The sequence below is a fragment of the Amphiprion ocellaris genome, chromosome 19 (genome assembly GCF_022539595.1).
Source record: "Amphiprion ocellaris isolate individual 3 ecotype Okinawa chromosome 19, ASM2253959v1, whole genome shotgun sequence".
Classification (NCBI taxonomy): domain Eukaryota; kingdom Metazoa; phylum Chordata; class Actinopteri; family Pomacentridae; genus Amphiprion; species Amphiprion ocellaris.
The window spans coordinates 14,302,576-14,330,356 of NC_072784.1; the positions used below are offsets into that span (position 1 = coordinate 14,302,576).

Sequence of the window (27,781 nt, forward strand, 5' to 3'; positions counted from 1 at the left end):
TCTAAGTGTATGAGAGCGTGAGGGCTCCAAACTGTCTGTCGCATCACCTTGACAGGAAAATTTCGATAGTCAGCAAAGTTTGGAGTCGATATTTCATACTACATGTAGATGAAAGGTGCCCAGTGAAAAATTAGGGTCAAAGTCTCTCTTTGGTCATTTATTAAACTTCTAAAAACTCATCTCCAAGTATCACATTTCCTTACTTTAAAGTGTTCTGCATGAATATAATTCCTTCAAGCTCGAAAATGACTGTTTTAACTCTACACTGGTGCTTCCTCGAGAATATGCAGATCTTTAAGTGGATTTCCATTGCAGGAAGTCCAGACAGGTACGAAGAGCTGCAAACATTTACAGAACAAATCTGTAATCAGCCTTTTGAGCGGGAAAGATCCAACAACTTCTGTGACTTTAACTCTAAGTGAACAGAAACATTTAGGTTTGTCATGTTAGCCTAAATGATGAATGGTACATTACTGGAGACCGTGACCCCACACTGAAAGGTCAAAGAAGTCTTTTTCTTCCTCAAAAAGCTTCTACTGGGACGGTTCTTGGAGTCACACAGAAGTTCAGGTCGCCCTAAAACAATCTGGAAGGTCCTGCATTTGATCATGGTCACGGTGTTGACTGCTTAATTTGCTCATGATCTGTGTTCTAGCGTATAAAAACCACCACATGGATATGTTACAAGGTAAAACACTTCATTTTCACTGAAGGGGGTCTCTAAGGCTTCGCACCAACGTACACTGCTGCCTCCTTGAGATCATGTTAAATCCATTTCCTTCCTTATTAAACTAAAGTGGATTCAAGTGATTGGTTAAAAAACATGCATTGTTTACATTAATGTGCACTAACTTGAAATCTTCATTTTCCTTGCTATAATATCAATCTTTCCTTCTCATGGAAGAATCTGTGCAATATCAATATTTCTCTAGATAAAGAATAAAGCTGTGCAAATCACTGTTTCCAGATTCAGACTAATCTTTACAAAATTGGAATTTCTACATATGGAAGAATCTGTACAACACCAACAGTTCTTATACTTATTTCTGGTCTATTTTCTGTTTTTCTGCTGTAGTACTGCAAATTTCCCCACAGATTAATAAAGGCTGATCTTATCTGAACGGTATATTAAATGAGAGGTGAAATATCTTCAAGAACCATAAAAGAGGAGTCATTTATACAGGAAGAGAAGAAACTAACACGATCTGAATAACTGAAAATTAGATATGACGCACGTCACAGGTGAAAGTCTATTAAAACTCAAGGGTCAATGCTGATATCTTCTCTTTTAGTTTAACACAGGTAAAACATAAATTAAGATATTTAGATTAACTTTTACGTAGAAATTTCTCAATCTTGACCACCAAGATTTTCCGGGGTTTTTTGTAAATTATATTACTTCTAAACATCAGTTACGGGCCTCATTACTTAAATTACTAATAACTGGTGAAAACCCGTATTGTGTGACCCCTCGAATTAACAAAATTGGACTTCGCTCATGAAAAAAACTGATCCAAAGCACAACTAAGGGTTAAAAAGTCCACAAGAGTTCTTCATGAGACTAACAGTACTTCTTTGAAATGTCATCATGCCATTAAAAGACAAAACCTAAAGCCTAAAATATCCACATACCACCAGAAATAAGTGAGAAAACAGCTCAGTGTGACATTTGGAGGAAGCGACCCTTCGACTGACACCCACAGACTGAATCTCTGCCTTCATGCTCAGGCTGCAGAGGTGATCACAGACACTAGGAGGCAGCCGATGCTCGGCTATGAAGCCTGCAGTCTGGGTCTGTGACATCTCACCAGGCAGTCTGTTGCCTGCAGCTCCACATTCAAACTGAATTATACTGTGAAATAGGATTACGTGTCAAGCAATGCAATGATTGAGCACAATTGTTGGAGTTTGGCAGGAGAGCAGAATAAAAAGGAAATACACAAACACACATTCCTATTTGTCATGCTGATGTGAGTCGTCTGTGAAACAACATTAAGATAAGTCGATCCTTGGTGTCAAATGATCGGTATCTTAGCATCCACAATGCTTTCCTTTTCTTTCTTTTTTTTCTTCAAGTGAGTAAAAAATAGCAGCCGCTTGTCTGGCTGTTCCCCAGAGAGTCTACAGACTGAGTTATGGCCCTATAATTATGTGCAGGAGTGAAAGTCTGTGTATAAATGAACGTGCTCCGTTTTAGAAGGAGTTTTATTATGGTTGCTGTTTCTTCAGATTGTGGGCCGGGGAGCAGATCTCCCTTTATAGGTTGCTGTTTTTCTCTTCCCGGAGAGCTCCCCGGTACCCTGAAGAGTCCGGCTCGCATTATACAGAGACACGTTCGGTCGTTTGAAATAATCTAATAAAAAAAATAAATAAAAAGAAAGAGAGAGAGAGAGGGAGAGAGACGAGGAGCGATCAAGCAATCTCCTAAGTCGATGAGCTCATTCCCACCTTTCATCAGCATCTCCTGCATCATAATGAGCAGCAGACCTGGATGTGAGACTTTAAGAGTTTCTTGTTCACAAAACTGTTTGATGTCTGGGTGGATTGACAGGGCCTCCCTCTCCTCAGGTGAACCTCCTCCAGGCCCTGACCTCCCACCTCCAGGGGTCACATCCCTTGGAGCCAATTAACCCCCCGAACTGAGATCGATTAACCCTTTACAAGCACTATTAGCAGGTGCAGGAGAAACAGGAGACAAAGGGCTTGATCGGAGACAAAACAACACGGATAGACAAGGTTGTGACCTGGAGACTGAAAACACTCAGCAGGTCTCCTTCTGCTGCTGCCTGTCAGATAGAGGAGAGACAGTAAAGCTCATCTATGAGTCTAATTAAGCAGAATTGGAGCTGTTGGGTGTCAAGGGACTGGCATAGTGATATCCTGCATTTCAGTCCATTAACCTGCTCCTAATGAACTGTGTGTTATGGGGAAAGTCTTTATTAATCACACCTCAGCGAGGAGGTGGCGGCCACTGGTTCAATCTGTATGTCGATCCACCTCTGGAGACTATATGATGTGACCAGATTTTGACAGCTACCTCGTGTGACAGTTGTGCATTTTTGTTGTGACAAAGTGAAATCAGATCCACAACCAATGGCTTCCTTCCTCCCACAGTAATGGTTATAAGCAGTGACTGGAGATCACTGCCCACAAAACTTGCCAGAAATACTGCTAAGCAGATGCAAAAGTGAGCGAACAGATGTTTATTGTTGTGGAGCTGCTGGTTATGTATTGTTATTGTCTCTTATTTGATTGTATCGAGTGGATGGGATTAGAGAAAGTAGCTGAAATAAGGGAAAGAGGGAGATGCTGGATATGTGGGGAGATACTGAGATAAGGGAGGGGGGGTGAGAGCGGGAGGGAAAAAAGGGGGAAGAGAGGAAAGAGAGAGACACAAACACCCACACAGAGAGGCAGAAAGAGAGAGAGGGGAGCGTTAAAACGTCTGCTCGCTTCCTTCCAGCCTCAGCATCGGCTCGGTTTGTGCAGGAGGCTGCAGCTCCATCCCTCCAGGATCTCCAGCGTCCAGACATGATCACTTCCCACTCCGCCCGCCTCACTCTCAGCTGGGATCTCTTCATTGGGCTCTGCATGGATGATACCAGCCTTCATGGATTTCCCACAGCACAACTAATTTGACTCAAACACGGGATTGGTGAAAAGTGAAAAGACAGAAAAGCAAAAAAAGGAGGCAACACCAGGTGGTTTCCAGCGGTTTTTTAAGGTTTGTGGAAGCAGCTCAGTCTGCCTTGGACATGGGACCGTGCGTCAGCCGAGAGAGATCAGGAAGAGCCTCTTCTTGAAGGAGGAGAAGCCCGTGTTCGGGAGTTTTTTCTTTCCTTTTTTAAATTCAAATTTATTTGCTCGTTCGACCGGGGAGGGGGGAGCTGTGGGTTTTACGCGCCGGAATGATGCGTCCCAACCGCGGCTTCATCCTGCTCCTCCTCAACGGAACCGCTTGTTTGGTAAGAAAAAATAAAGTGTGAATGTTGGGGGGGGGGGGGGGGGGGGGGGGGGGGGATAAAGTCACATATCTTGCTCTGAATGACCTCATATTCCATGTGTGCGTCAGGCGCTGCGAAAACTTCCAAACTCGCAGATATGGGATATGTGTGTGCACACAGATGAGAAATCAGCAGGTCGTTTCTGTGCGGACATAATTCTGTGTCGCTATGTTCTGTTCGCTGCTGCTATTTTTTGCACCTCACCTCTAAATATTAACAGAATAACTTTCCCTCCGACTCCCCCGTGTGGCTCCGGTGCTCTCTATTCCCAGGACGCACTCGTTGCTGGAGCGCACCGCGCCGTCGGTGTTCGTCCTCCAGTCTGTGGTACTCTGTGCGTAAATGGAGCCACTTCAGACTTCCTGCCTGTCATTCATTCCGCGTTGTTGGACCGCTTCAAGTGTGCAGCAGCACATGAAAGTGATAATTACTTCCTGACTGATTAAACAGAAGGTACACATGTGGCAGGAATCGATTAAACTGCAGGGAGGCAAGAAAATAGGCAAAACAAACACTGCAAAAGCGATAGAAATAATTAGCTGTATATGGTTTCTTTCATAAAGCGTGTGTTAGGATACTAAAGCACTCAAGAAACTGCATGTAAACTAAAGAAAGAAGCCAGTAGCTCACATGTCAGGCTTTAAAAAAAGAACTCAAGATGTTTTATCACATTTTTACTGTGGCATTCATTTACTACAAGCACTATTCAGGGCCTGTGGTTGCACTATGTGGAGATAAATGTTTTTCCCTGTCAAAATCTACAGAAATGTAAGATAAGTTCTTTTTTTTTTTGACTGTGATGACTCTCAACATACTGTTAAATGTGGTGAAAGACAGAGTTTCTACCATAAATGAAGGATTAACTGTGAAATAATCCCATTTTCTGTTTACTAATTGAGCAAATGAGGCAATACAGAAAACATCCAGTGCATATTTCACCTAAATAAACCACTACATGTTCCTCGGGATGCCCCTGACCTACAACACCACAATGTGCAAAACACTGAGCTGAATGTGTTGCCTTAATAAGTACTTCCAGCATTACATAACCTTACAATCGAATTTGGATCACCCACTCCCCTCTTTCATGTACGCTTGCAGATTTATTAAAAAGCAGCCTTTAATGAGAAGTCAGCTCGGGATCCACATGAGAAAACTTGAAAACATCCTTCTGTTCGGAAACCCTTGGGCTTGAATGGAGCTCAATCATTGCAGGGCCCAGGGAGTAAAAAAATAAAAAATAAAAACACAAGCGAGTGAAACATTCAAGCTGGATGCATCCATTTGTGACGGCACCTCTTCAAGGATGACCTTGTGGTTTTGGTATTAAGGTATAATTCCGGCGCTCAGAGTAAAGTAATAGCCCTTTTGGTGATTTCAGGTCGAGTAGTTGTAGCTCACAGATATGCTTGGCTGAAACTGAGCTCTTTAAACAGATTCTAGGGCTCTCTGTGGAAGACGAGAGACCACACGCTGTCTTAAAATATGGGGGGATGAGCGCCTTTTCAGCCGTTGTATAACTAGATACAAGAGTGGGGATAATAGGCTTAACACTCACTTGTTGTCTTGGTTCTGGGAGCATTTTGGGAGCTGCAGGGCTGCAGCCCATTGTAACCCACCAGGTCTGTGGCTGATGATAATGAAATTAATTGGGGTTTTTTTTTCCTCTGTGCCTCGCCAGGCCATGTATCCATGAAAAACGTACATGGCATCCCTCAGCAGGAGATCCTGGCTAATTCATTAGCCCTGTGACATTGATAAATTACAGCACAATTAATAAATTAACTAACTTTTTTATATGCAACAGAGCAGTGATTAATACTCGCATGAGCCTACTGTGCATTAAAAATTTGATTTCTGTTGTAATAGCTACGCAATTCTTGGTGAAGGTTGTCTCGAGGGAGGCTTTTTTTTTTGCTTCTTTTTTTGCAAATGGCTACTAATATAGACGACTATTAACTCCGGGTGCCACTCCGGTTGTTGTTGATGTGATGAATGATGTGTTTCAAATGTTAATTATTCTCTGCGTTTTGAATGTGGACTTCGGAATAATATTACACAAGCTCAGCTGTATAATTGACTTGCTTGAGAAATTATGTTCATTTTTGGCAGCGGTTATTTTTCATCAGTGAAGCTTTGCATTCAGCTGGTGTGTGCGCGTATCAGTAGAATAATCTGAGGAGGATTGGGGATGGTGGTGTGATTTTTTTATGTCCTTTTACTGTCCTTGAGATTAGTGGACAGCAAGCAATGGCGACGTAAATTATTCTGATTATTCGGCTCTTTCATTCCCACAATTCACAGATGAGAAAATAGTGACATGTGCTCATTGGCATTTGCAGTTTGGCCTTTTGCATCCAGTTTATCATAATGTAAAGCAGCAAAATGTCACATTTAAGAAGGTGTAATCATCAAATGTTTGACATTTTGCATGAAAAATGAACAATCAAAGCTGTTTTTTGAATCATTTCTGTAAGTCAGCTTACTGATTAATGGACTCGTTGCTTCAGATCTAATGTGAAAGTTGCAGCAGACAGGTACAGACAGATGCAAAGAGCAAACTCAAAGTCAGATATTTTTCGTCTTTTTTGCAGAGAAAACATCCAAGAAAACATGTTAATCTGCGTCTAATCACAGCTGCAGCAACACAAGGTAGACAATCTGAATCCCTCAGACTAGTCTGGTTAAGTTTGGGAAGGGCGAGGTCAAGGAGGAGCTCTTCTCTCTTTCAAAGGTCTGAGTAACTACCAATAGATGGATGAAGAGCTCTCAAACTGCTCTGAACTCAGCTGCTCCACTGAACTGCACACTTCCTCCCTCCTCCCCTGCAATTATTTCAAGACCACTTCCACCCAGAAATCCAATTTTACTCTACATTCCAGGTTAAAGTGTTATTTTAATTGGAAAAAAAAAAATGCAAACACAACTCAAATATAATATTGCTCGCAAGGAGACAAACATCTCTACTCTTTATTCCAGCTGCAGAGTCACAAAAGAGCTTATTTCCTGAGCATTTCTATGCTGCAACCTTCATGTAGTGAAGATCGCCAGCGATGCAGGAGCTCGGCTCTTCGTACAAGCTCACGCCGAGTTCACAGATGCTCTTTCTCACGAGATTTTTTTCTGCGAGGGATCGCCTCAGGTAGCCTCTGTGCGGCCGTGAGAGACAGAACCGCTTTATACTCCATCTGATTGCTTTCTGCACAGATGCAGACGCCGGCCATCACGCTTGATAACTGAATTTCACCTCTGTAGCCGAGCACAGAATGTCACTTTTTTCTGCAGATTGAATTTCTGTGGAGACATTCATACATATTCCAAGGCTCGTACGCCACACTCCTCTCTGTGCAAAAGAAAAAGAAAACATGGCACTTTGGAGAATTCGCACCGAGAAATTAGGATCCGCCGAGGTCTGCGTCCTCTAAACTTCCACCATCACCCTCCATTTGACTTTGCCGCCAGCAAGGAGACACTTATATAACTACAGCACATCAATTAAAAACAAATTACGGTCTTAAAAGCTTCACAGAGAGAAAAATCCCTTTCAAAACAAAGGGACTGTACACAACAGAGTGCAGACTTGAATCATGGCATAACAGCACAACACACAGACAACAAAAGGCATTAAATCCCAGCTTTCTGCCTGTGTAGTTTTCCTGGAACACCACAAGACAGCGAGACACACTAACCTGGAGATTTGTGTGCGAGGTTAAAAAGCAGAGGCTGTCTAATTCTAACCACATCTATTCGTTTTGACCCGTCACAAACTCTTATATTCATGTTTCTCAGATACCTGTCCGCCTCCCAGGGTCGCCGACCTTGTCCAAGCAGATTCATCCCCGGATGAGCAGAAATACCACCTCAAACCTGGAAAAAAACACAAATAAGAGAGAGAGAGAGAAGAAGAAAAGAAGCTCAGTTTGATAGTGCATATATTGCATTCAGTCACAAATGTGAGACAGCAGCAGCGGCAGCAGACTGAATACTAATTTTTTTTTCCTCGGCTTTCTCATTCTCGTCCTCTTTGCCATCGCTGCTGCAATCTGCATGTCAGAGCTCATAAACTTCCCCTTTCCACCTCGCGTCCCACGCAGATGCTGGAAACACTAAACTCATTCATAATTGTCAAATTTCTATCATAAGGGTGGGTGTGGAAATGTAAGCACAGTGGGAGCAGACTGAACAGTTTGCCGTGCTGACGACATCTGTCCTGTACTTTCCCCCCCCGAGTGGAAACAGAAAAGATCACAAGGGGCCGATTTGAGAGGGACGATTATCGCAACGTCGCATCTTCATCATCAGTGTAGCTCGATATGCAACTGCTTTTATGAGCCATCGGTTTAACCCTCTCAACCACAAGCGGATTCTTGGAGTTTTTTCTTACCTCCTGTCACATTTTTACTTAGTGTCCTCATTTTTAACTGCAATATAAAGTCCTGCACCTCTATGGAAACAGAACAACCATGACTAGAAGTAGAGACAACTGAAAAATGTCTTCTGTGCAGTTAAAAACCCATAAATCATACATAAAGCAAAAACAAAAGTTGAATTTCTTTGATTATGATTTACAAGTACCGAACAAAATTGGAATCCGCATTTACAATGATTTAATAAATGCCCATGTGTGTTACCAATACAGGAAAAAAAGGGGACGCTTCACATACTATATATTTTAATATTTTGCTGTTATATTTTTAACTGGATTCCATACCATTTCCTATCTGCTCTGTGTAAACACAGCCTGCAGTTCAACCCAGTTTGGCCAAAAATTCTCTAATTTTTGTCACATGACTGTTGATCACAGAGTAATCAGTCATGACTGTTTGATTTCATTAAGGAACACAAATTTTTCCTTTTTTACAGAATAAGGTTAGACGAGACACTTTATTTTGGGCTATTTTTAACCTAGACATGCAGAATAATGTGATTATGATGAAATATCTTGATTTTTTTTTTTTTTTTTTTGGTTTAGGTTTAATTAACTTTTATGACAAAACAGTACATAACAGAAGAGTAGGTCAAGGAGTGAACTGTTCTTTCTGTTGTCACAGTTTCTGGATCTGATCAAATGGTGTCATTTTGCTGCTTTTATGAAAGCTAACATGCTTTTTAAAGCCTACAGCAGGTTTTAGCGCTCAGAAGGTTCATGGCCCAGTTTACCAATGTTAGAAAAGCACATTTTCTTTCTCTTACTGGTGCCTAAACATGCACACAATTGATTATATGTGCCAAAGTTTTACATCTCACTCACAAACTCCTGATATATATGACTGTGGTACATTCTGAATTTGTTCCCGTACTCGTCTCATATCTGCTCTGCATAAAAACAACCTGCAGTTCAGACAAAAAGTCTCAGAATTTTTGTAATTTGAACAGCTGAGTCACTGATGGCTTTAAGGTCGCAGTGAGGATGGTAAAATGTTTTGTTTTTCACAGAATTTGAAAATCTGGGGGATGCTTTAAAATGAGACATGTAGAATGACCCGACTTTGATGAAAACAGTTTTTTTCTTTTCAACAGAACATTCTGTCACAGTTATTCTCTATGTTATGTTACAACAAGGCTGTACAATGTCAGAAAAAAAGTCACATTGTGATATTTTATTTTTATAGACTGCAAAAACTAAAAAAAACTATTTCTTGAAACAATTCTAGATTTTCTGTTTTGTTAAACTACATATATTAGCTAGCAAAATCACAGAAGAAAGTAATAATTTGCATATCAATGTTAAAAAAACCAGGCCTAAACAGTATATTATGTCCACATAAAAAAACCTATATCATTATTAATGGAAATGTGTTTTTTTACAATGTGTAAAATTAAACCAGTTTTACTGTATTTAAATTTGCAAAAAAAAATTTTAGAAATATGTGTTGCTATTTGAAAGAAAAAATATGGACATTAAGGATTTAAAAATTGTTAAAAAAATTAAATAACTGCTATTTTTCAGGTTTTCCATGCTTTCCTAAATTATGGATAATATTAAGTAAACTCAGAAAAAAAATCATACAAAAAAGATGTGATTAAAAAATTCCACAATTTTAGCACATTTAAATTCACTAAAAGCTGACTTATTTAACAGATATTTTCTATTGTCTATAATGTTTTTAATGTTGCAATATTCCACAATTTTTACCAGATTCTTTCTGGCACTCTGGTTACCAGATTTCCACTTAAAAATAAATAAATTTTTTTTAAAAATTAAAAAAATTATATATTTTTTACACTGCATGATATCTATTACAATATGAGAAAGTAGATATTTACACCAGATGATTTTCTTTTTGAAAGAATAAATGATTCTATATTCATGTGGCTGATTTTGTTATGGAATGCATCTGTTGAGAAAATTTTGAAAATATATATTTTTTTAAAAAAGCTATTGGGAACCTTTCTCATACTGTAGAACACTGGAAACACTATCCAGAATAGTTTTGGATACTTGTCATGCAGAGCTTTGTGTTTGTGATTTAAATCACTAAACAAACCGTTTCCTCCTGTGGTGGCAACAACAGCAAACACTGCTGACAGAGTCCCTGTTTTCAGATATTGTTTCTGTCGCTGAAATATTTCCACACAATGGATTTCTTTTTACAATCAAATCTCCCTTTTCAGTGTTTTCTCTCCTGTTCCAACAAACTCTGTGTCTCGTAAATAAAGTTTAAAAAACTCCAAAACCCCTAAACGGGAGTAAATAATGTTCTGGCAGACAGAGTTTTCATGCAGACAAATTGCAAACAGCAGCATGATTACATTAATATTACTTATAATATTACTTCATATTGCACGCATTGTGATGCCGTATGTCATGATGTTGATGCTAAAACATTATACTGTGCAGCCTTCTGCTACAGCAACACTGATATCTTCAGGTGCTGGACACTGCATGAGACAGAATACTGAAATTAATTAATCGTGAAAAATTGTAAATAATAGTAACTGTTCTGACGTTGACACTAGTTTTCCGAATTCACTAAAACCAAATTGCTCAGTTATTATTTCACATCAGTCAGCTTCTGTTTATTTTCATGAACCTCTGAATCTGCCTCTAATTTTGCATTTTTTCCAGAGCATTTTAAATAAAACATGCTAAGTAATTTGTCATTGCTGATTGCTGGCACCCTTGCATTGAGAATGCATTTAGAAAAGCAGCTGCACAGATAATCTTAGGACTGTTGCTGCTTAAATGTGTCCTTAAAATTGAAGGGAAGCCACCAGTATATCTTATTTAACCTATTCCATTTAACCATTACCCAACAAATAGTCACAGAAGCACTATATGAGCATGAGGAGGCAGCGGCTGGACAACCTGCCTGTGGAGGTGAAACAGTTTGTACAACCACAGCTGGAAATGACCCCAGAGGTGCAGCTGTTGACCACCCAGTGAGGCTTCCAGCAGCCCCCACAGACGGAGGGGGAGTCTGCAGCGCTGCCTGACACACTGACAGCCCTTCACAGCGAAGCGCCGAGCTGTCCTGAGACACAATCCGCTGTTTGCCTCAAAACCAGCACAATTTATTGTGGCATTGCTCTCTGGGAGACAGAGCAGCCCCTGCAAGAAGAAGGAGAAAAATCTGCAGGTTTGTCTGGCGGTTTCGGGTAGTGAAGGGTGGATTACAGTGCACAGCTTAAAGAAAAATGACTCGCAGCCTCGGGTAGAACGAGTGGGTGTAACTCCCGAGGGATCCAGATAAAGATGCGCTTGACTTTCACACAGAGGAATAACTAAGGATGGGAAAATCCATAACAGACGTTTTAATTTCACAGAGCGTCTGCTGCAGCCGACGGTAGTAAAAGTTGGTTTAAGGTACTGTGAGGATGCAAAGTGTCAAGACTGAATGGAGCCTCGTTGCTTCGAGATCTGTAGACGTGTCAACAATATTAGAGAAGGTGATGTGGGAGCAGGAGATGGGAGTTTATTTGAAGAGGGAGCTGTCAGTGCAGTTTAATGGCAAAGGAAACCGATGCTCTGAGGTTCATACTGACCTCATGGTGGTGTGACTGGACAGAGACCCTGCAAGCAAAAGCTCCATTTATATTCTCAATTCAGGTCTGTAAACAGCCTGTTCTGCATGGATGAACATGTAGCGTGTAGCTCACCGGCCTGCTGCCCGGCCGGCACCGGTACACTGGTTTTCAGGGTCAGAGTGGTGCACATGTCCAGACGAGGCCTGCTGAGGGTCTTTAGAGGGGTTTCCAATTAAAGTGGTGCACAGCCACAGGGATGAGGGAATTTTTTTTCTTCCTTTTTTTGGCTGAGTACAATAAAATGGATAATGGGGACGTTTTTTTGCAGAGCACATTGATTTCTGGAGTGAACTCAGAGTGCATTGCTGTAGAATATAGGACAGTAATTATTTTAACCTTTGTTGCTCCAGGAAAAATCAATCTGAGCTGCCATGCACTTATAAAAGCCCCACTTCACTGTGACCCTGTGAAGAACTGTGCGTTTTTCTTTCTATTTAGCAAAGATTCTCAGGCCTATGGCGCAAATGTTTCAACAATGACACATACGAAAACTTTTGCTGCAGGTTGAAACAACTGTAGCTGCTAAGGTGAAGGAAAGAATGCACGCATAGGTAAAAGAAAAACAGTCTGCAATGTCAAGTCTTTTTGTTTTGAAATTTTTTGTTGTTGCAGCACACATTGTTCCTCTTATGCTATTGACATTTAAAACTCTGAACTCCAAAATGATCTTTTCTTTTCAAAAATTGCATAAAATTACACCATTTATCAGAGCTACAAACAGCAGAAACAGAGAAATCACTGGATTTTCAACTTTGAAAAAGTCTTTGAACTACCTTTCTGTGATGTGCCGCTCCATTGGAAAACTTATCCAAATGTAGCTTTGATTGAGATATTTGATGTATTTAATATATTCTAAATGTTCCATTTTAAAAAATTGCCCAAAATAAACTGTTTGAAATAAACAAATTATAAGAAAAACTAAAAATTCTGTACTCTTTAGTGTAACCATGAAGCCATTAGTGACTCAGTTAACAGTCACATGACAAAAATTCATTGAGTGTTTGGCTGAACTGGTTTGAAATGCAAGCAGTGTTCATATGTAACATATAATAAATATTAAAATTACAGTAAAATGTAATGATTTACATTTTAACTTTAAAAAAATATATAGGTCTAAACAGCATATTATGTCCACATCAAAAATCTGTATTATTATCAATGGGAATTTGTCTTTTTAAAATGTGTAAAGCTACACCAGTTTTACAGTATTTAAATCTGCAAAAATATACTTATTTTATCAATATTTGCTGTTATTTGAAAGAAAAATTTAGTACATTAAGGATTTAAAATTTTAAATTAATTTTAATTGGTAATTTACAGGTTTTTTGTGTTTAGTTAAATTTCAGAAAAAAGTGTTACTTGTTAAAAAAAAAAAAAAAAAAGGCCAAAACTGTGCATAATGTCGGCATCAAAAATCTGTTTTTACAAACACAATGTAACTGAAAAATACCACAATTTTACTACATTCAAATCAGCTAAAAACGGGCTTATTTTACAGATATTTTCTGTTATCTATACCGGTTTTCATCATATTTTTTGTTGGCACCCTTATTATCAGATTTTCACTTTTTTTTTTTTTTTTTTTTACACTATGATATATTACAATATTAAAAAAATAGACATGCACCAGATAATTTCTGTTTTTTTCTCTTTTTTTGTGGGCACTTGAAGGCATTATAACTGTTATCATACTGCACAAAAGAGATGCTTGCAGTCTCTCCTTCATGGTTGTGCTGCTTCCACTGAGGCGTAGGACTTTGTTTTGCAATGAAACATGAGCTCACAGTGAGTAAAACTGTGACCGATGCAAAAAATCACTCCTTAGGGTTAGCAAAGTCCTTTGAACAAAAGTTCTCATTAGCCTGAATTCCTGGAGGTCATGTGCAACTCAAAGCAGGAGTCTGAACAACTGTTTTGCTTCTCAGGTGACATTTCCAGATCGTGTCTGATCCAGCTGAGATGAACTGCAGTTTAAAACCTGTTGTCAGGTTGAGTGTCAAATGTCTCAGCAGCAAGCGTTTGTGGTCGGATTTCACTTTCCTGCTCACACTTGGTTTTAAAACACACAAAAAGTCCAAATTCAGCTAGAAGTGCGCTGAGGCAGTTGGAACTTCAGACTTCTGAGTGTCTGAGCTGTTTGTCACATGTTAATGAAGCGTGTTAGGAAGGTGTGTACTTCTATATGCAGCCTGCAATGCAAGACAAAGCAACCAGGAGTGTATTTGTGTTCACCGAGGACATATTTAGCTCTTCCTCTACATGTTAGTGAAGTGACAGTGTCCCTTCAGCTGCCCACTAATGAGAGAATCCCACGATTCAATACCTTTTAGAGCTTCTCTGAGTGTAAACGAAGTGCATTCACACAGTTACACACATTCCCAGCTGGGAGCTGCTCAGCTCAACCACTGTCTGTTTTAACACCAATTCAACTGTCTTGCTCAAGAGCATATTAATAGTTGTGCAGCAATGACAGAAGCATTTTTATCGGCTTTTTTCTTGTTGTTGGGGAGTCAAACCTGCAGCTGTGCAGGTATTAGGGTGCAAAATTTAACCAAAAAAATGGTAGTTTATGTGAGACAACAGCTATTGATGAAAAGGCATTTTTATACCTGAACCTGCAGGAGACGACTTCTATTTTTTTTAGCAGACAGGTGTGAACACTGTAGCTTTAATCAGCTGCGTCCCATCAGCCCACGCTTTGCTGCCGACTCCCTGGAGGGAAGAACCGGGGAGAAACCGTCCCCCGCCGCTGCTCTCCATCCTCCTCGCGCTGCCCACTTGTCGATATCTTATAATGTAAAAATCTGATAGCCAATTCAAAGCCCAGCTTCACTCTGAGCATACAAAATGAGTCCGAGTCCACCGGGACGGCACAACTGAACCTGTCCAAAATGAGCTGGGAGAAAAGGGTGAAGGATGCAGAAAGAGTTTAAAATGCAAAGATTCAGTGCAGTGAGTTTGTACTGCAGATCTGAGCTCTGATGACCTCTGAGTAGCTGGAGTAAATTATTCATTAAGAGTCAAATGGCTTGTTTCTTGTGAAATTACCTTTCTCTCCCTCACCTCTTCTTGGATCTACACTAGGCAGAAGAATAATTAGTTATAAGGGCACAGCCATTTTCAGGCTTTAATCATGTAACAGAGAAATCTCCTGCAGTGAGCATATTACATCTGGAGAAAGAGAGCGGAGAAAAAAGAATGAAGCCTTGACGGACACTTAAGAAATCTGAGCTGCCTGGGTCTTTAATTAAAAATTGATGTCATATTAGAGATGAAGATTTCAGCTCAACAGCCAGAGGAAAGTGGAGTGCTTATTGAACCTGTCAGCTCCCCAGGACAAGCATGTGCTTTAAGCCCTGTTGGGCGGCTCAGTGGGCAGAGTCTCTGTATCAATCAATCACTTTACATTATTCCAGATCATGCATCCATGTGAGGCGGAACAAATCAGTTGTATGGAAGCTACATGTTACAAAATAGTCACATTTCAGCTAAATTTAGCTCAGGTGTTCCCATAGAAATTATTTAGACGTGCAGTGACAGATTTATGACCACTTGGGGCCAGCAAAAAAAACCTGCGAACACAACATCTTCATATTATCACTTTTAAATGTAATATAGTGGACAATTGTCTTGTTAACACACAATAGACACAAAGCAACGTGTGAATGTGTTGGTGTCCAGCTGATGAAGTCAAATATTCTGTCGTCTCTGGATCTGATTGCTCTACACTGCATACAAAAAAGAAAAGAAAAAAGTACATTTGCATAATTGTCACTTTTTAGTTTACAAATTTTTTTCCAGGAAATACAGAAAAATATCCCAAAAATTACATAAAACTACAACATGAATTTAAAGAATCCAGATGTCTAATGTAAAATAATATTAAGTAACTAATAATTTAATTTACATTTTTCCATTGTTTTACAATGCAAATGTATAATTTCACAAATATTTTTTAATTTATAGGTGATTAGGTTAAATTCAAGTTTAATACTGTCAATTAATTTCTATACAATGCAATTTCTATGACATATGAAACCATTAATATAATTTGACAGATTTCTTTGATAATTGAGAATATCCTGTATAATATGCTGTATAGAAGTCTTTCATCAGTGCATAACATCTAAAAATATTTGACATATATCCAAATTTTTTTGTCATTACGTAAAGAGTTAAAAAAAAAACTTTAAAATAAATCTAGGAAAATATGACGCTCAAATACAGATTTTTTTTAAAGGAAAATAACAGTAATAATTAAATAATACTCATGGCAAATATCTGCAAAATAATAGTTTTTTTTTTTCAAATTACTAATTGTAAAAGTACATATTCTTGATGCATATGTAAATTAATATTTTTTCTGGGATTTTATTAAATATTTTCTGTACATTAGCATAACAAGGAAAATCTGTATATTAACAGAAAATTGTTTTAAAAAATGCAGTTAAAAACAGAGAAAATCTATTTTAAGTATGGAAAAGTATTCAATTATTTAAGATGTTAATTTCTGCCAGTATATACAAGTTTTTTTGTTGTTTCTTTTTTTTACAGTGTACTCACTCTTAAAAATGTCAAAAATTGTGAAAAATGTAAATCAAGGCCCAAGATGACATCATATAATGTCATGTTTTGTCCACAATGCAAAACATTTTCAGTTTACTGTCATAGAGGAGAAAATAAATCAGAAAATATTCACATATAAGAAGCCGGAATCAGAGAATTTAGGCTTTTTTCTTTTTAAAAAATTGTTCAAACTGTATAAATCAGTTATCAAAGTAGTTTCTAATTAAGAGTTGAATCGATCAATTGTTGCAGCTGTAATGTAAAGATGAGGACAGAAGCGCAGATAGTTCAGAATTCTGTGGTTTTGTTATAAGTGTTTTTTCTAGTTTTACATAGTTATTTGATGTATTGTCATACAGCTATTGTTGCAGCAGCTGCTTTAAAATTACATTTTTTTTCTTCTATAAAATATCTGAACATGTCACTGTCACCAAAGAGCTGAGGAAAGATTTTGAAATTGCTTTTTTTTTTTCTTCTTTTTCTGGGTCTGGCCAACAGTTGAAAACCCAGAGATATTCAATTTCCTGTTATACAAAACAGCAAAACTTCACACTGTAGAAGCCGGAACTCAGAAAGAACGTCAGAAAAGGAGTGAAATAATCAATAATCAGAGTAGCTGTTGAATTGACAAGTGCATTGCTTGTTTTATTTCTACTATTCTGCATCTCTGAAGTACATTATGTTGCACATCTGCAGCACGTGGACTTGGTATTCTTTTCCACGCTGGTCTGCCACCAGTCCCTTGAGTTATGGCTCAGATTTTAGCTAAGTGGACCCTCCACCCCGGGCCTCTGTGCTGCATTACGGACACAGAGTGCTGCTGTCACCGGGGGGAAGGGGTTAAAGCGTGGTACCTGTCACAGTAACAGGCTGATTATTGGCTGGTGAGGAAGCCTCCCCTCCCCTCGACTCCCTGCTGGGAGAGAGGCCCAGGGCTGCTGCTCACTGAGGCCGAATGACTCACAATTACCACAGTGACAGAGCCTGCAGCCACCTCCCATCCTCTCCAGCCGTTTCACTGACTCACTTAGCGCACATGACAAATGACAGAATCACCTCGAACCTCCGCCCCCTCGCTCAGACCTGACTGCCCGTCGCCCACACTTTGCCTACAGTACTTAAAGCCGGGGTACATCTCGCCAAGCTTCATGAAACAAAGCAAACTTACAGAGAGAAACTTGCTCCGAGCCTTTCGCAGCAAGATGACGCCGTTTTACACCGTGTGGCTGCTTCCAGGTGCATATTTTACACCTAGTTCCAGTAAAGCTTGGACTTTAAAGCTGCAGTTTTTCTAACTCTTTAAAACACGTCTTTAGCCATTTGAACTCCAAGCAGTTTGTGGGCGTTTTTTGCTCCTGTCACGTTTTCCTTCACTGTGAGCTCATTTTTCACCTCTATGGAAACAGCACAACCATGACAATACAGAAAATTTGACACATAGTTCCTTTTATCATCCCCATTTCAGTAAAGATTCAGGTGTTTACATTGCAAGATTCTCAGCAAGTTATTAATTTGTTTTAAAAAATGATGTTTTTTTTATTCTCACATTTCAAGTATGCTTAAGCCACAATAGTGGAGACAGTGGAGAGAATTAAGAAAAGCCTTTTGTGCAGTGTGACAAATTTATAATGCCATAAATAACATAAGAAAAGTATAATTGTACGTCTTTGATCATTTATTTTGCAAAAATTGGCAAAACCTGCAATCGACATGCCTAAAATTTTTCTAAGTGTTCTAAGAGCCCATAAGTGTTGGCTCCACATACTATATATATATATTCTATTGTTTATTTTTTTAATTCATTTCCGTGCCTGTCTCCTATCTGCTCAGTGTAAACACAACCTGCAGTTCAGGCAAAAGAAATTCAAAATCTTTGTCACATAACTGTTTAGCACAGAGGAGTCAGTCATAGATTTTTGGTTGTGCTGAGGAGCACAAAATATTGCGTTTTTTTTACAAAATTTGGTCAGACATAATGCTTTATTTTGGCTCATTTTTAAATCAGACAGTTAGAATACTGTAATTATAATCAAAAATTGTGATTTTCAGCTTTGAGTTAGTCAAGTTTTTGAACAGAACGGTGCTTCACCGAAAAGTAGTTCAACACACAAACTATTTTTTTTAACGTTTTTACATTTTCTGGTTCTGGCAAATGGTGTCATTTTGATTTTTTAAAGGCAGTAAGTGCTCACACGTTTTACCAATACTGGACGAAAAATAGGTGTCCCACATGTTATAGATACTTTGCAACTTTTATTTTTAATTAGTTTATATCTATCTGCTCTGTGTAAACACAACCTGCAGTCCAGCCACAAGAACCTATATTATAGTCACAGGATTGTTGGTAGCAGAGGAATCAGTTCTGGGTTCTCTTTTGGGTTTTCTTTCTTCATTTTTCTCATTTTTACAGTTTCTGGCTTTGATAAACAGTGTGATTTGGGTGATTTTTCTAAAACAAAACATGCTTTTTAAACCCGCCAGTGGGTTTTGGGGTTCAGAGAGTTAATTTTGCAACACTGTTGACCAATAAACATTATATTATTTGAGTTACATCATCACAGGATGATTTCATGCGCTGTGTTATATATGCGAAAGCAAATGAATAATATAAATACCCCAAGCAGACAACATTAATACTTGACTTTTCAGGTATGAGAGCTAAAATGTGAAAACATCTCACTGAAGTGAAGCACTTTATTAATCTTTTGCCACTGCGAAAAACAACACTGAACTTTGAGGTTATTTTACTCTGTTTCAATTTGCTTACAATGCATAAGTCAAAGTTGGTAGCGTGCTGATTGTTAGATCTTACACCTCATATACTTTGCTCGTTAAATGCAGAGTGGCGAGAGAGTTGTAGCAGTGTGCACTTTTTCAGAATGGAAGTGGAAAAGTAGCGCTTGTTATTTAATGAGGAAAAATGTGTTGAGTGCGGCTGTATAACGTGGGACTTCAGCGACCTGAGAGATGCATCATTCACCAGATAAACACATTTCCCTGCAGACACACAGCTGTATTTAAAGGCATGGTGGCTTGGACGGCTGTACCGGATCTGTTCTGTTACTTTAGCAGTCACTCCCGCTGTATTAAGCTCATTCCAACATTTGTCTTTGACAATGATGCTGTGCTCTGAATCCGACACCTCCAGTGGTGCCAGACACTTAAATCTTCTGCTCAACAATAGCACAACACTCAGTTCATCTCTTCTCCTGCAGCCCAGCGTCTGTGGCTCTCTAATGAAGAGAGGGAAGCAGAGAAGGGAGGGATTTTTAATGTCTGAGCTACAACAAAGCATACTGCAATATGTTTTTGCTCAGATACGAGTGTTGGCACCATCTGAGAATCGCTGGCGAAATGATCAGCATCTTAAAACCAAGCTGCAGTTTCAGTAGGAATCAAGTGTGACATATTTTTTCGAGAACCCTAAAGGGAGCGTTTGTAGGACACCACGGGGGCTCTTAAGTGCTATCTGGGGAGGCAGGCAGAGCGCTACCCTCTGAGCCCAGCAGCCAGCAGCTCATTGAAGAAGAGAAATCAAACAGAAACTAGTCCTTCAATAGGAGCCGTGGGGAACGGTGTGTCATCAAAGTCACCCTGTCTGGCCCCGATCCCCCCCCTCAACTCTGAGAAAAGACATGTTTGAAAAGATTAAAATCAATACGTCTTTCAGTTTTTTGTTCATTATTAATGAGTTCGGGATTCTCAAAGAAGCTATCAGAACTATCTGATTCAGGAGGAAGGAGTCCTTGTCGAGGCGGTTATCGGCCCTGTGGGGAGGCTGCAGGGTCTGAGCAGCAGTGTAGCGTAGCAGCAGACAGGTAACTAGAGCAGGAGGCGTCCGGCCTGTAACACCCCGGCGGGGGCAGAGCCAGATTAAGGCAAGTCGAGGACGGAGAGGAGGGGGGGGTCCTCTCGTCTGAGTCCAAACACCAGACCACAACCACATCAGCGGGAATCCTTCGGAAGCAGTTGAAATGCGATACACATCGTTATGAAAGGAAATACATGTTTTTAGAGCGACAGAAAATCAATATCGCTGACTGACTGCAGTGCGAGTGAACAAATCTGAGCGAGCTTGAAAAACCTGCATAAAATGGAATAAAAATGAGTCAGACTTAATAATCCTGACTAAGCCTGTATAAGAAAGCCCTGGCAGTCAAGACAGTAGATGGATCAGAGCGCAGACAGGGATGCATGCATTATGCATCATTGTAAAATCTCTCCGGGTTGAGCGCACACACGCATACACAAACTCAACACAGCATTTGCATCACTTATTGTTTGCATTTACCACAACTCAAAATTCACAAACGACGATGTTTGTGTGTCTGTGTTCTCTGCCGACGAAATCCAAAGAACACGATGGTGCAGGATACTTCCATGGCACATTAGACAGAAGCTACCTGTTAATAGATCATTACCATTGAATAATTACCCATTACTTTGCACTCACATTCACACACTCTTCACAAAGCTCCTGCTGAGCACAGCAACACCATCTTATCTCCTCCCTCCTCTTCCCCTCCCCACCGTTGATGTTAACATCTGACAGCTTTGTGCGTGTGTGCCGATACAAATTTTTTTTTCTTTAATTAAAACACTGGAAGTCTTAATTGGACATTACACTTTATTCTCGAGCCCTCCCGCCTGCCCACCTCCCTTTCCTCAAACACTTTGATCCTCCAACCAAATGTTTGGAGGCAATAATAGTTTCCCCTGCACTCACACCGCTGTGCTTAAGAAGCAAAAAGCTCACTTTAAAACAAGAAACACAGCTTACGTCTACTCTTCTCTTTGACTTTGTTCCTTTAAGGGTTTTTTTTTCATGTAAGAACAACTTCTTTCCAGTTGGATGATCCTCTTATTTAGTTCCAGTAAAAATGAGATCGTTTGAGTGAGGACTCGGATAAAGTTGGCAACGTAGAAATATCTTATAACCACATAAATCAACCTCCAACTTGAGACTTGAGCAAGCATTTCTTAATGACACAGCTTTATTGTTTTACAGCCTTTGTAGAAAATTGTCCAGCCCTCACAAATATTGATTAAACTGCTCGAGAACACTTCATGTGAATTCGGTTTTCGGTGTGGATTTTCTGTTTGAATCTGTTCTTTGATCCCCGTGGCCTCACCAGTAGCTCAAAGGAGGCATATGAGCCCATTACGTGCGAGCTTAGGGAATTACATCGGCTCTGTGGAAACTAGACATAAAGGGAGTATTTTCTCTCGCAACCGCGGTAAACAAAAGAATGTAATAATAGCAATACCTGTAAAAATTTCAAGCATTTATTTATATATATAACATTGATAGAATGTCACGGTTAACACCACTGGAGGTATGAACGGTAAATTAAGTATCGATTAAATCTGTAATTTGGTTTTTGTCCACGTTTCTCTCTAGCTCGCTAATAACTGCCTACTTTCTTTCTCTATTTTCTCCTTCGATCTTCTTCTCCTCCTCTGATTCTCTCCAGGTGGCACTGGGTCAAGAAGACGACTCCTCCGGCCCCAAGAGCTCCCCGGACGACTCCTCCAAGACGGTGGGCCTCCTGAGCGGCCAGGCTCCCATCTCGCCCCTCAGCCGCTGGATGCTGCACAGTAAAAGTCGAGCGGCCAACGCCACCTCCCTGGAGCTGCCCTACCGCTCCCCGGTCCCCTTCTCCAAGCAGGAGTTTTCTAAACAGGAGTTCTGGGAGATGCTGGGCAGCGATCTGCTCAAACCCGACGCCTCCAGCTCCAGGGTCAAACGTCGGCCGATTGTTAAGACTGGCAAGTTCAAGAAGATGTTCGGCTGGGGTGACTTCTACTCCAACATCAAGACGGTGAGGCTGAACCTGCTCATCACTGGCAAGATTGTGGATCACGGTAACGGCACGTTCAGCGTCTACTTCCGGCACAACTCCACGGGCCAGGGCAACATCTCCGTCAGCCTGGTGCCTCCTGTCAAGGCGGTGGAGTTCGACCTGGAGCGCCAGAGCGTTGTCTACCCCAAGGACTCCAAGATCTTCAACTGCCGCGTGGACTATGAGAAAGTGGATCGCAGCAAGCGCACCTCGTTGTGCAACTACGACCCATCCAAGACCTGCTTCCAGGAGCAGATCCAGAGCCATGTGTCCTGGATTTGCTCTAAGCCTTTCAAGGTCATCTGTATCTACATTTCCTTCTACAGCACAGACTACCGCCTGGTGCAGAAGGTCTGCCCGGACTACAACTACCACAACGAGATGCCCTACCTGCCCTCGGGCTAGAAGACTGTTCAGAAGGGGGGAGGGAGGAGAGGCGGGAGGAGAGAGGAAAAGGGGGATGAGTGGGAGCGACTGCTGGGCTGTGAATTGTCCTTAAGCCACAGTGGCAGCGAGACACCTTAAAAAAAAACCCTCTTTGTAGCCTGATTACTGTAAGATGTAAAAACATATATGCAAAACAAAAACTACAGTATGCAGATAATGAGGCATTTGAAATGCTTAACTGCAGCATTCATTAACTGGACTGGTAGTGAAAGTCAAACACCGCCAACATGCACATTCTTACCTCAATCCAGTTTCTAAATGCCAACTTCTCGCCAGCTATTTCTCTCTTCCATTAAGCCATTTGTGAATGTTGTCTGAATGTCCTTTTAATCACCCTTTACACTGTCGCTCTTTTCTTTTGCAAAAGGCAGCAATTTAGGTGAAAGTGTGCATTTAAATGCTCCGATGTGATCCACTGGAGAGTTGCATATGAATTCAGGTTTGATTACGAACCTCATCTCCCACTGTAAAGGCAAAAAACGTACCACGGAGAACATGAAACATTGTTTTTCCTCACAAAGAGCAGATGAATGTAAAGTGTAACCAACCGGAGGATCATTCAGGTTACGCTCGCAGTCTTTTGAAAGGGCATATTTTCTACGTGAACTAAAAATCCATCCCAGAACAATGCTGAAAGCTTCTCTTTCTACTCAGTTTCTCTTCTAACATAAGTGTCCCCCACCCCCCTCTCCTGTGTCCTTGTCAATATGCAGTGTTTACCATCCAAAACTAATCACAATATATCCTTCAGTTACATTTCAACAAAAGAGAATAAAAATATAGAGATGGAGGAGGATGGGGGAAAGAAAAATAATACGATTTACAAAGAAAGAGATTGCTCAACAGAGATTCAGGGCCAGGGGTTTAAGACAAGTTCAGAATGAGGGGAAATAACTAGATTCAGCATGGAGATAGAATTGGCCCTCCACACTTAAGAGAGAGGGAGCAAGGTGGGGGAGAGAGAGACTCAGTGAGCTCGTTTAATTAAAGTGGAGAAGGAAAGTATGCAGCGCCTTCTATTGTCCCCTCTGTATGAAAAAGATTACATTTTGTTGCCGTCAGGATTCCTGATTTCACGCCTTGATAACTTTGACTGTGTGAGGGAGATTGCTCTCTCCCGACAAATACTGTGTTCACTAAAGTCAGCCCCGTTATCTTGAATAAATGAAAATATTATCATAATAATTACATATAATTTAATCTCCTTTAGAACTAATTAAGGTTTCAACGAGAGGGCAAAATGTTTTCCTAAAAATCAAGTCAGGGGGAAGGAGGATAAGAGGACGTTCGCGGGGATTGTTGTGTTTTTGTGCCGAGCCACAAGCCCAGAGTTAACTGCTCTCATTAAGATAAATGGCCACTGGCTGGCCCGTCTCATGTTGCGTTCACAAACAATATCAGTTGAGAGCAGCGCCACAATGGAGCTGTGAATTAGTCGGCCTGACATTCTGTAAGCGCAGAGGTTACAACTGTCCTGTTTATGAGGACACGATGACTTCTTGGTTCATTAACAGTCACCAGACAGGTGTGAAGGGTCATTAAACAGCGAGATCAGATCACCGCGTTGACGCTGATGTATTGTGACATCGCTGAGATCCGGACGCACTCGGCCGAAGCTGCACGCCGGCGTCCCAGGTGGACTCGGCGGCAGTGAACGGTCACCACAAAGCCGTCGCCCCTGTGGGGAGACGAGACGTAAATGCATCGCTTTGGCTGCTCTGTGCGAGCTGGGAGAACAGGAGTAGGAGGGAAAATGCAGTCGCAGGGCTAAAGATAGCAACAAAGACCTGTAAATCTGCACATCAAAGCTCTTAGTTTTTAATTTGCTGTTAAAGAGGAGGGGAAGCTCCGCTCTGTATGAAGCAACTTGTGACCCAGAGCGAACAGCAGCAGCAGCAGCGGTGCACCGACATGTCTGCAGGGGACAGACAGCTGCAGCACCTGCAGTCGCTGGAAACGCTGCTCATCTGTTTCTGTCTGGTCTGACTCACCGGCTGCAGGTATGGACTGCTATTAACCACTCATTTCAGAAAGTGGTCTCCTCCTCTTATGCTTTCTGCATGGTCACAATTTCCCTCAACAGCAGCAATCTGAGCAGCAACCTACGCTGGAAATGACAAGTTGAGGACGACAGGGTCTCCTCCACTTGTAGGTTGAATCAGTCGTCTTAATACATTTCTGGACAACACAGCTTTTTTTGCCAGGCAACTGGTCATAAATATCATGGAACAACCCTCTGTATGTCTGGTCATAAACCTTTATGTAGTCATCAATGACAGGACTATATGAGTCTTAAATTTAGTTTATCTATCTGCTGAATCTGATTTTACTACAGTTTTAGGACCTAAATCCCAGATTCCATCTCACAGAACTCCAATGTTGATCCGTTTTCTGATAGCAGTCGTCAATCCTACTTGGTTTGACTAATCTTTTAACTCTTGAAGCAGCATTGACCAATGCACTGACACATTTCACCAATATAAATTAAATAAAGTTCTGCTACAGCCAGACTAAAGCCACATTCCACGAGCAAATCCTACAAAGAGCTAAAGTATAGACAGGCTTCAACTGTTGGGCACCAAATATCAAATTATTGGTAAAAGTCTGATCACAAATTGGTTTTTGTGGCATTTTCTCATTTAAGATAAACTTGATTAATCCCTCAGCAGATACATTTACTAAAAAAATAACCATCAAAAGACATTTAAGTCATCACACTAGTTGCACCTGCATAACTGCACAAGTACATCTGAGATTAGTGTAGAAAAGAACACGACAAACAATAAAAAGACATTAGAAACACAGGAAGAAAGCCGAGGCTGCTGTAACTTGCTGCCACTCATGGGCACATGTGCAGTCATTTGGGTGGAACCAATTGTAATTATAAACTTTTCATCGCTACGACTGAAACTGTTCTGCCAAAACAAGTATCCAATGTCCATACTTCCATAAAAAAACATTCAATATATCCTAATGCATAGTCTGACAAATGTAGATAATTTTTTTTGCAAATTTTGCAGTATTTAAGCCAACATGCTTTTCTGGCCACGCTGACCACCAATCATCTCGGCCGTTACATCACAATGACTCACATAAATGTAAACAAGCTTGAACTGAGAGTGAACAGAGAAGATAAGACTGCGATGGTCAAAGTTTTAGGCACAATGTTATGACAAAGCACTATGTCTCAACCGTATGAGTACTGCAAGAATTAGCAGCTGTAGTACACACTTAGACTATAAAATGTGTGATTTGCACAGAGCTACAGTCAGAACATTCATGGTCTAACAACACCCAAGATGTGCAACTGTTTTAAAGAAACAAAACACTGTTATAGCAGACTGATAGTGAGGTGCAACTAGCCAGACCAGTCAAACCTCCATCTCCTTTTGCATTTTTATCTCAGCTCATGTTTTATATATGCTTGGATGCCCTGCTTACTGACAACACCACAATGTGAGTTTTTCACAATCAAGAATCTTTTCCCTATGAATCAGAAAGCTATGAGAAAGTGAGCAGTGACTGATCTGACTCCAGTTACAGTTTGTACGGTATTTATTTGAAAGTCCCAGTGGAACATACAGCATAGGTTTGGCAGCAGCTCCAACTATGCGCCTGACTCTTGTACTTTTGCTCTATTGCTGGAGGAAATAGAATGTGCTTAAAATGCATCAACCAGCATGAATGAACCACTGCCTTCTGCTCTGTTCATCCATTTCCTCATCCTCCAGCTCTCTCTGTCCCTTCCCTTCTCCAGATGTCCATGTTACTCAGTCATCCGCCCCGCTGTCGTCCTCTCCTCCTGTGTGACCCCGGCTGACTGGCCTCAGCCTCCATACCGGCTCTACCTCCCTTACCCCGGAGTTGAACCCTGCTGAGGGTAGTTCCTCATAGCTGCCCCGCCCGCCCTCCTGCACGCAGTGCTGAGCTGAGCTGGCTAATCTCTGCAAGCTTAACACCGAGCCAAGCGAACATCAGCAGTGAGAACTCCCCTCTCTCCTTCTCTATCTATTTCTCTCTGTATCTATATCCCATCAAACAAATGCGAGTGCGCACACATTCTTAGGATGTGCCGGTTTTTAGGTATTTTCCTCTCTCCTGTTCAAAGCATCTTACATAAGCCCCTGGATTGGGAGGACGTGAAATCTCCTCGAGAGCATGCCAACGGAGTGCCCAACACAGATACGCCCCAGTAACCTCAATACTCCTCCCCACCACTACGCCCAGCACCCCCGTCCTGCAGGACGTCTGGAGAGAAGCTGGATGCTCGACACATGATGGAATCAAAGCTGGGCAACATGAGCCCAGAGCACTGTACCCATGTAGAAAAATCAAGGACACATGTTGGGCTGCCCACTGAGAAGAAGCCCCGCTCCCTGCTCCTTACTGATCCTCTCAGATTTACAGCAATACTCTCACCAAGACTCCACCCTCTCCGCCTTTCTGGGGCGACTTAAACACAAAGGCTGCTGGACTAAGTTTAAGAGACAGTCATGTTGCTGAGGAATGGGCAGTGTTGTTACAGCAGCAGCCTTATCATTGACCCCATCGTGGGCCAACAGACATGTGGATATTTGGCCTTAGAGACTGCAAAACAACACTGGTCCACGTTTGCAAAGAATAGTAACAAAATCAGGCTGTCTAAAAGAAATATATATATAAAAGTATATATATATTAAAGCTAAGAGTCCTCAGATCTGAATAAAGTTGTATTTAAATGTGGGTCATGCAGTGAAGGTTGTCTGTTTTACCTTTTTTTAAAATTTGTTCCTCATGGTTTTCTTTCTCTGTCATGTGGATGATATACTGTATGGATGATATGATGGCATTAACTGTGGTTTTCAACATTCTAAAAATCAATAAAGTACACAAAAGTACTTGAAGCCACTTCAA

At 40.7% G+C, this 27,781-nt stretch overlaps 1 protein-coding gene across 1 annotated transcript; it reads left to right on the forward strand.

Annotated features, from left to right (window-relative positions):
- The first annotated feature begins 3,410 nt into the window (after positions 1-3,410).
- On the forward strand, positions 3,411-27,781 carry LOC111588913 (neurexophilin-1). Its single transcript, XM_023299522.3, has 2 exons — positions 3,411-3,965; positions 22,073-27,781. Exons 1-2 carry the CDS (start codon positions 3,909-3,911, stop codon positions 22,844-22,846), a joined length of 831 nt encoding a protein of 276 aa, XP_023155290.1. The 5' UTR covers positions 3,411-3,908; the 3' UTR covers positions 22,847-27,781.